The following is an 11625-nucleotide window of genomic DNA, read 5'->3' as shown; positions in this document are numbered from 1 at the left end:
GCTAAAGAATAACCATGAATCTTCGAAACACCTCCTTACATGGATGAACCTAGAAGGTATCATACTGAGTGAAATTAGTCAATCACAAAAGGACAAATATTGTTATGAGACTGCTATGTAAAAACTGAAGGAAAGTTTTTCATGCTTAAAGAAACATTCTTTGATGGTTTCTGGGGTGTGAAGAGAGGGTGGGGGTGGGATCACAGGGAAGGGAAAGTAATTTATTGGCTAGAGGGTAGACACATATTAACTCAGGTGACAGGAAAGGTAATAAGCAAGAAGAGGGAGGTTAACAGAAGAATGGTGAAGACAAGTGAAGACACAAGGAGGAATGCAAGGCTTCAAGGAGAGAGTGGTAAATATTGTTGTATACACAACCCACAACAACAGTGTTTTAAGGTAGATACATGGATAGATACACAGGCTGAACAGGTATGGGAGGGAGAGTGGGAGTATACATAAAGTATATATCAAGGTTTGACAGGATATTTGTCCCTAGGTATTTACCTTTGCTGCAAACACACCTTTGAATGTGGTGGAGCATATAGAGAGCAAAATGATGAAAACTTCTTAGACATCACCAAACACCTTGAGACAATGAGTTGCTGGGTCAGGACCATAATCTCAGGGAACACCAGGGTCAACTGGCATTACATAGTCCACAAAGATAATGTTCTATACTCTGCTTTGGTGAATAACAACTGGGATCTTAAAAGTTCATGAGTGGACATCTAAGGTACAACTACTGGTATGTCCATGTTTGGAAGAAAGAAGAGTGATGAAAATTAAAGACACTTGCAATCAGTCCATTTGAATAATGGAACATGTGAACATGAGTTACCACAACTCTAAGACCACAAGTAGCTGGTACCTGGTTACCACTACCAACTGTTCTCAAAGGGATCACATTAGAAGGTTCCAGATACACTGGGAGACAGTGAGAAACAAAACTCAAAATTATAAAAAAGGCTAGGCTTACTGGTCATAAAAAGACTAGAGGAACCCAAAACTATGGCCCTCAGCCACCCTTCAGGTCTGGACTAGAGTTCACCCTCTTGGCCCAATGTTCAATCAAGCAGTCAACAGCAATATAACAACACTAGCAAGGTATACTCACCGTGGAATGATCATCCACTCAAGATCAAAAGGGCAACATTTACCTAAGGGAAAAGCTACAAAGGGATAGGAAGTAGGGTGGAATGGAAGTAGGTACCACAGGGAGGAAATGGGATAAAAGTTGTTACATGGAAGGAATTGCAAGCACTGAGATGAAACCAAGTATATCATTTGTGGAATGTGAAACTGATTATCTGCTTTGTAAACCTTCACTCAATTCACAATAATAAATTTCAAAATTTTAAAAAGTGATTGCTTCTAGAGAGATGGGGGAGAATTATAGAGCAACGGTCATTTGGGTATTTTTTAAATAAGTCTTTTAACACTGACTTTTTCATTTATGTACTTGTACTCTTCAATAAAAATACTCTTTAAAAAATATGTACCTCTTTCATCAAGATAACTTTATTTTGTATTACTCTAAAGATAAAAACTACTATAGCCAGCTAATGCTACCTCCTGTCACCCACATGCAATGTGTTTGAGTTAGCGTCTATATTTTCAGTCAAGGGTTCACAAGGAATTAGATTCTGAATCTCTCTTCACTATTCTGTTTTACTGTTTGAAATCTCTTCCTCTTTTTAACCAATTTCTGTCCTTCCAATCTCTCTTCACTATTATCAATTTTGTTGTTAGAAATCTCTTCCTCTTTTTAATCAATTTCTGTCCTTCCTTTAATACCTGTCTCAAATATGTGTTTTAGCTTAGTATAACTGTAATTGTTGAGGTATAGTAAAGTTGAAAATAAATCAAGAGAGGAAAGCCAGAACACATAAAGATTTATTATATTCACAGTTCCTGATGTTTGTAGGCCATATGGGGAAAACACAGTTGTAGCTACAAGAAAGATGAAGCAGGGAGAGGAACAAGTTTACTATGGGTTTTGAAGAAAATGTGACTTTCATGTCTTAGATCTTGGGGTGTTTTCCAAAGGAGAAACCAAAGGGACCTCTTAGATGTAGGGATAGCAGGCATGGGTAGAGAAGGAATATTTGGTGTGGGTTTTTAAGCATTACATCACAGTAGCTAGAAAATATGGTTAATTCAATGCATCATCTCTACAATACTTTCTTGTGTTTATTACACCCATCCTGAATCTCCTAGGTACTTGTATATTTTCTTTGTACATATTAGTTGTGTCAGTTATTGTTACTACTTTTTAAATTTGACCACATAATCCCAATGTGTGTTTGGGTCTCTTCTGATTGCTCAACAAAGTTGCAGAATCCTGAGTACAGGACCAATGTCTTCTGTTTTTGTTTTGTTTTGCTTTGCTTTGCTTTGCTTTGCTTTGCTTTGCTTTGCTTTGCTTTGCTTTGCTTTTGGCAGGAAGGGTAAACTGAATATTACATACTACAGTACTTAATAGATATTTATTAACTTGGACTCACTGATATGACATCCAATTGTGTATAGTTTTTTCTTTATACTTGTGAGTAAACCCATGCACATGAATTTCCAGTAGTCAGATAATTTGTTTGTTCATTAACAGTGTGTGAACCCTTACCAACTCCCACAAGATCCGGTTGGCCGCCCAGTCATGCACCAGTCAGCCATAAAACACACTACAGGGGAAGCTGTCTTCTGTGATGACATGCCCTCCATTGCCCAGGAACTCTTTCTGGCTCCAGTCACCAGCACCAGAGCGCATGCAAAAATCATGTAAGGAAATTGAAGTTTTCCGTTCATTCCTAGACAGTCCTATAGGCCTGAAATACATTCAATGTTTTATATTCAAATTGAAAGTTTGTTGTTGTTAAATGCTGTCAGGTCGGTTCAGACTCATAGCAGCCCTGTATAGGATTTTCGAAGCTATAAATCTTGGTGGGAGCAGAAAGCCTCACCTTTCTCCCGAAGAACTGCTGGTGGGCTCAAGCCACTGGCCTTGGAGTTCACAGTCCAGTGCAAATCCTACAAAGCCATCATGGTCTTAGCGATTTTAATGTTGTTGTTGTTAAGTTCCAACTCATAGCAACCCTGTGTAGACTTTCCGAGGAGTGGCTGGTGAGTTTGAACCGCCGATCTTGCAGTTTAAATCAACCTTGAGGTCGAGTGCTTATCCTATGACACCACACCAGGACTCCAGCAATTTAAACAACCACCTTCACATTTCCCTCCTAGGTCAATTGACACTTCACAAGCCCTGGCGATTCCAGGTGTTGTTGATGTGATAACAGCAGAGGATGTTCCGGGAGATAATAACCATCTGGGAGAGATTCTCTATGCACAGGATAAGGTGTGTAGTTTGTGTTTAGCTTATTATTCAGATACTTTCATGGAAATGCCAAAATGAGGATTAGTTTTGATTATGACATCCATGCACTCACATTACAAGGACTCAATAATTCTACTTCAGTAGTTCTTAATCTCGCTATTGAATAATGTGCTTCTTAGCGATTCTGATAACAACTATGAACGCTCTCAGGGGCAGCTTCTAAAATGTCATGTAAGTCATGGAAACAATATTTAGCATGAACCTGTTGCAGTTACGTCGATTCCAATTCATAAAGACCCGATAGGCACACTATAGACAGAGCACAATGTCCCCATGGTTCCAAAGTTGAGTCTTTCTAGAAGCAGACAGAGTGACTGGTGGGTTCAAACTGCCAACTTTTTTGTTTTCAGCCTAGCACTTAACCACTATGCCACCAGGGCTCCTGGGCTGAGGAATAAAACCCATACCATAGCTGTTGAGTTGATTCTGACTACAAGGGTAGGACAGAGCAGATCTCCCCTATCCGGTTTCCAAGGCTGTAATCTTACAAACACAAACTGCCACATCTTTCTCCCACAGAGTGGCAGGCAGTTTCCAATCACTGACCTTTCAAGCAGTAGCCCAGTGCTTAACCACTGAACCACCAGGGCCTTTAATAGATAGCATAAAATACTAAAAGAACTTGACAGAATTTCAGGATGACTGGATCACAGTGTATGAAATGGGAATGGTAAGAAATACAACTGAAAATGACCAGACGCCAGGTAAATAAAGACAAATCATTAAATTCTACACCTATCTTGTGTCTCCCTTCCACATTCCACTCAAGCTACTGTTTCATATTTGTTCTCAACAGTAGAGAATAATCTTTCATTTAATTTCAAAAGCGATGGAACTCACTAAAGTAGGTGAATGTAAGACTATGGGAACAGTGATTCCTTTTTGTCAATTTCTGTGTTGGTTTTTCTTCAGGTCATTTGCGTGGGTCAGATTGTCTGTACTGTGGCTGCCGATACCTATGCTCATGCAAAAGAGGCAGCTCAAAAAGTGAAGATTGCTTATGAGGACATAGAACCAAGGATTATAACAATTGAGGTAATCAGACCACTTGGTGTCTTCTAGAATGCCTGGGAAGGGGAGAACAGAATTCAACTCATTGAGTCATAACTTAGTGTAATTTGGGTTCCATCTATAGCTTATTGTTATCCTGATAGTTTTAAAGTAAAGCCTCTAGCTTTACTTGATGAACTTCAAAGCAGAACACTGAGGCTTCTCCTGCCTAGAGTCCCCTTTCTCCCCTCTAGTGCTTCTTAAGGAATCCAAGAATACAGACTAGCAGACACCAGAGAACTGTTCTTATGAAGTAAGCTACAAAATCTAGAGTACTATGAAACTCAGAAGAATCATAATATTTGCTCTGTTACAACTGTCAGGGCCTCTGTCTCCCTTCCCACTTACTGCTTAAAGGCCAGCTCTGCAGCTAGAGCTTGGATTCATTCATATTCTGACTCCATAGCCTCTTGATAGATATAAAAGCTTTGATAGGTACTGGAACTGTCAGTGTCTTTACCTTTAAGTTGGGAATCATAAAAATACCTGTGTCCAAAACCCTATATAGGGTTTCCAAGACTGTAAATCTTTACAGGAGCAGAAAGTCTCATCTTAGGGAGCAGCTTGTGAGTTTGAACTCTTGACTTTGTGGTTAACAGTTGTATGTTTATCCTATAGTACCATCAGGGCTCCTTTTATATCCCTAGTTCTTAGCAAAGTGCTGATTCCTTAATCAGTATTCAACAAATGTGTGTTGACTGATGGGGGGATAGATGGATAAAGGGATACATAAGTAATACGAAACCCCACCAGAGGACAGAGTCTTGAGCATCCTCTTGATTTCCCTCTGTCTTCCCAGAAGTTGCCAAGATCAAGTCTTTAAAATGTCCCTTAGTTCTGACCCTTTCTTTCCATTCTTGCTTTCACCCTTATGCCACCTGTCCTTACCATCTTATGATCACATTTACTCAATAACAACTGAAAGAGGTGTTAGTCTTCCATTTCTTCCCAGGAAGAAGGAATAGGCAGACCATTTCTGAGGGATTGGTCCCTGAATACCTTGTGAATAGCAGTGGAACATTGTCTTGTATAGTGCTAGAAGATGGACCCTTCCCTTTTGTTCCCTTTTGGTCACTCAAAATACAACTGGGGAAGAGTTGCCTCCTCAAGGCAGAATTGACTTTATGACACAGATGGAGCAGAGCCTTTGGGCATGACTCAAAATGAGAAGAAACCATTGAAAGCATCTATTAATAATCAGACTATGAAATTTACAAAGTGTGAATCTAGGAAAACTGGAAGTCGTCAAAAATAAAATGAAACACATAAAGATAGGTGTCCTAGACATTAGTGAGCTGATATTGGCCATTTTGAACAATGACAAATGGGAATGATAAATTAAAGAGGAATGGTGAATTTTTATCAAAAGAACATTTTAAGATCTGTCTTAAAGTACAATGCTGTCTGTGATAAGATAGCATCTATAAATCTGCAAGACCAGTTAATAAGACTATTATTCAAATTCAAATACCAACCACTAAAGCCAATGAGACTTCATTCTTCTTGGATCAACTATCAACACTCACGGAAGCAGCAGTCAAGAGATCAAACGACATATTACATTAAGCAAATCTGCTGCACAAGACCTTTCTAAAATGAATAAGGAAGATCATAGAAGAATTGATGCATTTGAGTTATGGTGTTGGAGGAGAATATTTCAAGTGCCGTGGGCTGCCAAAAGAACCAATAGACGCGTTTTGGAAGAAGTGCAACCACAGTACTCCTTAGAGGCCAAGATGACCAAACTTTGTCTCTCATACTTTGGACATACTGTCAGGAGGGACCAGTCACTGGAGAAGGATATCATGTTTGGTAAGGTGGAGGGTCAGAGGAAAAGACCCCCAATGAGATGGATTGGCCACGTGGCAGCATTGATGGACTCAAGCGTGGCAAGAATAGTGAGGTTGGTCCAGGATTGGACAGTGTTTCATTCTGCTGTGCATAATGTCGCTATGGGTCGGTACTGACTCAATGGCACCTAACAACAACAACAACAACAAAGCCAATGATGAAGAAATTGAAGAATTATGCCAATTTCTTCAGTCTGAAATTGATCAAGCATGTAATCAAGATGTACTGATAATTACTGCTAACTGGAATCCAAAAGTTGGAAACAGAGGAAAGATCAGTAACGGGCAAATATGGCCTTGGTGATAGAAACAAAGCTGGAGATCGCATGATAGAATTTTGGAAGACCAATGATTTATTTATTACAAATAACCTTTTTTCAACAATAGAAACAATGGCTTTACACATGAACCTAGCCAGATGGAATATACGAGAATCAAATTGAGTACATTTGTAGGGAAAGATGATAGAAAAGCTCAATATCATCAGCCAAAACAAGACCAGGGACTGACTGTGGAACAGAACATCAATTGCTTCTATGCAAGTTTCAGTTGAAGCTTAAGAAAATGAAAACAAGTCCACACGAGCAAAAATATGTCCTTGAGTATGTTGTTGTTGTTGTTAAATGCTATCAAGTCAGTTCCAACTCATAGCAACTCAGTGTAGGATTTCCAAGAAACACCTGGTAGATTTGAACTGCCAACATTGTTGTTCACAGTTCCATTCCTTGAATATAGCCTACAAGAATTTAGAAACTATTTCAAGAACAGATTTGAGGTATTGAACACTGATGACTGAAGTCCAGAGGAGTTGTAAGATGATATCAAGAAAATCATATATGAAGAAATCAAAAGATATTTTAAAAGGAGAGAAAGAAAAGACCAAAGTGGATGTCAGAAAAGACTTTGAAAGTTGCTCTTGAATGTAAAGTATTTAAAATAAATGGAAGAAATGATGAAGTAAAAGAATTGAACAGAAAAATTCAAAGGGCAGCTCAAGAATACAAATTATTATAATTAGATATGTAAAAACCTAGAGTTAGAAAACTAAAAGAAACGAATACAAGGCATTTCTCAGACTGAAAGAACTGAAAAAAAAAAAAAATTCAAATCTTGACTTGAAATATAGAAGGATTCTTCGGGCAAAATATTGAATGGTGCAGGAACCATCAAAAGGAGATGAAAGGAATACACAGAGTAACTGTACCAAAAAGAATTGGTCGACATTCAATTATTTCAAAAAGTTTTATATGGGGAAAAAAAAAAAAAAAAGACGAAGTAGCATATGATCAAGAGTCGATGGTATTTAAGGCAGAAGTCCAAGCTGCATTGAAGGCATTGGTGTAAAACAACACTCCAGAAATTGAGGAAATACTAATTGAAATGTTTCAACAAACTGATACAGTCAATTTTCTGAACAGAAAATTTCAAAGAGCAGTTTAAGAAGACAGAGTCAAATATTATAATGAAATGTGCAAAGATCAGCAGTTAGAAAACCCAAAGGGAAGCACACATGCAGCATTTCTCAAGTGGAAAAAACTGAAGAAAATTTTCAAACCTCAGGTTGCAATATTAAAGATTCTATGATGAAAATGGGGGAATGCAGTGACTCTGTAGGATAAGTACTGGAGTATGAACTGCAAGGTTAGTGGTTCAAGCCCACCAACTGCTTTGCAGGAGAAAGATGAGGCTTCCTACTCCTGCAGAAATTTACAGCCCTGGAAAGCCTACATAGGGTTACTATGAGTTGGAATCAACTTGATGGCATGTAATAACAACAACAAATGGGCAAATGGAACACAGTACCTCTGTAAGATAAGCACTGGACTATGAACCACAATGTCAGTGGTTCAAGCCTACCAACCGATCCTCAGGAACCTTATACAGGGTCACTATGAATCAGAACCAACTCAATGGCACACGACAACAAAAATGGGCAAAATATTGAATGACACTGGGAACATCAAAATAAGATGGAAAGAATACACAGAGTCACTGTACCAAAAAGAACTGGTCAATGTTCAATCATTTCCAGAGGTACCAGATGATCAAAAACGGATGGTATTAAAAGAAGTTCAAACTGTACTGAACATATTGGTGAAAAACAAGGCTCCAAGAATTGACAGAATACAAATTGAAATCTTTCATCAAACTGATGAAGCATTGGAGATACTCACTTATTTATGCCAAGAGATTTGGAAGACAGCTACCTGGCCAACTGATTGAAAGAGATCCATCCATATTTGTGTTTTCCAAATAAAGGTGAACCAAGAGAATTCTGAAATCATAAAACAATATCAATAGTAACATATGCAGGTAAATTTTTGCTGAAGATATTTTTTAAATGGTTGCAGTTGTATATCAACAAGGGCCTGCCAGAAATTCAAGCCGGATTCAGGAGAGGATGTGGAACAAGGGATATTGCTGATGTCAGATGTTACTATTACTGTTCAGTGCCGTCAAGTCAGTTCTGACCCATAGCGACTCTGTATACAGTTTCCTAGGAATGGCTGGTGAGTTTGAACCATGGACCTTTGCCGTTCAAACCAATTTTGAATCTTGGCCAAAAGCAGAGAACACCAGAAACATGTTTACTTGTGCTTTATTAAATATGCAAAGGCTCAATAGAATGGATCATAACAAACTATGGATAACATCCGAAAGAATGGATATTCCAGAACACTTAATTGTTTTCATGAGGAACCTGTATGTAGACCAAGAAGCATTCATTTGAATAGAACAAGGGGTACTAAACAGTTTAAAATCAGGAAAGGTGTGTGCCCGAGTTATATCCTTTTACCATATTTATTCAATCTGTATTCTGAGCCAATAATCTGAGGAGCTGGAATATATGAAAAAGAATGTGGCATCAGGAGTGGAGGAAGACTCATTAACAACCTGCAATATGTAGATGGCATAACCTTGCTTGGGGACTTGAAGTAATTGCTGATGAAGATCAAAGACTACACCCTTCAGTATGGATAGTACCTCAATGTAAAGAAAACCAAAATTCTCACAACTTTACCAATAAATAACACCATAATAAATGGAGAAAAGATTGAAGTTGTCAAAGATTTAAATTTACTTGAATCTATAATCAAAATATCAAACAAAATGTTACATTAGGTAAATCCGCTGCAAAAGACCTCTTTTTTCAAGAGCAAAGATGTCAGTTTTTGCTCTCCCAAGCCATGGTATTTTCAGTCAAAATACCTGCCCCAAGCCATGGTATTTTCAGTCACCTCATATGCATGTGAAACTTGGGCAATGAATAAGGGAAACCATAAAAGAATAGATGTATTTGAGTTATGGTGTTGGAAGAGAATATTCAAAGTACCATGGACTGCCAGAAATATAAACAAATGTACCTTGGAAGAAAGAAGTACAACCAGAATGCTTCTTAGAAGCAAGCGTAGGGGACTTCATCTTTAGTACTTTGGACATATTATCAGAAGGGACCAGTCCCTGGAGGAAGACATATTCTTGGGAAAGTGGAGGGTCAGCAAAAAAAAAGTCGTAGACCTCCAACAAGATGTAGGTTGACACATGCAGTAACAATGGGCTCAAGCAAAACAACTGTGACGATGGCACAGAACCAGATAGCGTTTCCTTCTGTTATGCATACGGTCCCTAGGAGTTGGAACCAGCTCTGGAGCACCTTACAACAACAACCCTTAGGTAAGGCCCAAACTCCTTCCTATGGAATTAGAGGTCTTTCATAGTCTAGCTTCAATCCTCTTCCCCAAGCTTACTTAAAGAAAACCTGCATTCCAGCCAGCCTGGCCTCATCCTCATTTTGGCCCCCAGCTTGGTTTTATTCTCAAGCATTTGCTTTATGAGGTGCCCTTGACTTCAAATGTCATTCTGCCTCTTCCCTAACTATCCTAGTCCGAACCAGTTCTAGGCTCAGCTCAGGTTACCTATACACAGGCACCCCTAAGCATTCCAGGTCCCACTGGCCTCTCCTCTTGATCTACCATTACTTGTACAAGGGGACATCAAAAAGTTTGTGAAGAAATTCCATTATCTTTTCATTACATTTTTCCACAAACGTTTTAAAATTGCCTTGTATTATTGTTGACACCCCACACACAAACACATACAAATTAACAACTTAATAGCAAACTGCTTCAGATCATCATCATTTATCTCTCAAGAGTGAGACCATGCTTTATATGTCCTTGTATCCCCCTCTGCTTCTCCTAAGTCCTGAACAAAACTCTTGCATCACTAATGTGTGTGCTCTGACTCTTCACACTGGTCTGATCGTCTTTGTTTGAAGGTCTGATGGAGCAGGACGGTGAGATTGATGGGAAACCAATGGCTTATTTACTGTAGTCAGTTATTCTTACTTGCTGTTAATTCTAATTCAAGACTTATTAGAAAACAATAAAAATCATTGATTCACCTTTTCTTGCTTGTTTTATTGGTTTTTCCACCACAGCAAGCCCTACAGCACAATTCGTTTCTTTCTGTTGAGAAAAAAATTGAGCAAGGAAATGTAGAACTAGCCTTCAGTAACGTGGATCAAATCATTGAAGGTAAGTGGTCTTATGAGAGAAAAGCGACGTTTTTAAGGAAAAAGACTCTCATTTCAGTTGTCTGGCTCTAAAAATACTATAACACTAAGGCAGTGCTTCTTAACCCTGGTTTAAAATTTTTTTTTAATATAACATGTTGTTGTTGTTAAGTGCCTACCCATAGCGACCCTGTGTAGGGTTTCAGAGAAGCAGTTGGTGAGCTTGAACCATCGACCATAACATACAGGTAGTAAAATACAAGGATCCCTGGTAGTGAAATGCATTACATGTTGGACTACTAACCACAAGGTCAGCAGTTTGATTCCATCAGCCACTCCTCAGGACAAAGATGAGGCTTTCTGCTCCCATAAAGATTTGTAACTTCAGAAACCCAATACAGGGTCAGTATGAGTCAGAATCAACTCAACAGTATACCACTGCCACACCACCATCATAATAAATCCACAAAGCAAAAGTACATTACTTGATTAATGTTTACATAAATGTAGCGTTGCTTTCCTGTCATGGTGACCCTATGTGTTACAGACTAGAAGTGTTCCATAAGCTTATGTAATTAGTACCCACATTAAGGATCAGAACAATTGTGTTCTCAGAAAGCTTCTTTTGTGCCCCCTTTGAGTCATTAATCCTCTCAAAGATGGTTGTTGTTGTTAAGTGCTGTCGAGTCAGTTCTGACTCATAGCGACCCTCTACCCTGTATATTGACCTATTCATCTTACTTTTATCACTGTGAGTCAGTTTCACCTGTTTTTGAAAGTAGACTAACATAGCATTACTTCTTTTGTGCCTATGTCTC

The 11625-nt window shown here is 38.6% G+C and overlaps 1 protein-coding gene across 1 annotated transcript in view; it reads left to right on the top strand.

Moving 5' to 3' along the window:
* LOC102838700 (aldehyde oxidase-like) overlaps positions 1–11625 on the top strand; it is a 111157-nt gene that overhangs the window by 68591 nt on the left and 30941 nt on the right. The window contains exons 17-20 of the mRNA XM_006862038.1: positions 2609–2778; positions 3238–3352; positions 4304–4426; positions 10733–10829. Of these exons, the coding sequence (XP_006862100.1) occupies positions 2609–2778; positions 3238–3352; positions 4304–4426; positions 10733–10829 (505 nt within the window). The remainder of the gene's footprint in view (positions 1–2608; positions 2779–3237; positions 3353–4303; positions 4427–10732; positions 10830–11625) is intronic.

This window comes from Chrysochloris asiatica, unplaced genomic scaffold, assembly GCF_000296735.1.
Source record: "Chrysochloris asiatica unplaced genomic scaffold, ChrAsi1.0 scaffold00045, whole genome shotgun sequence".
Lineage (NCBI taxonomy): Eukaryota > Metazoa > Chordata > Mammalia > Afrosoricida > Chrysochloridae > Chrysochloris > Chrysochloris asiatica.
The sequence above is the reverse complement of the archived record's forward strand: the minus strand, read 5'-3'. Positions and strand labels throughout refer to the sequence as shown.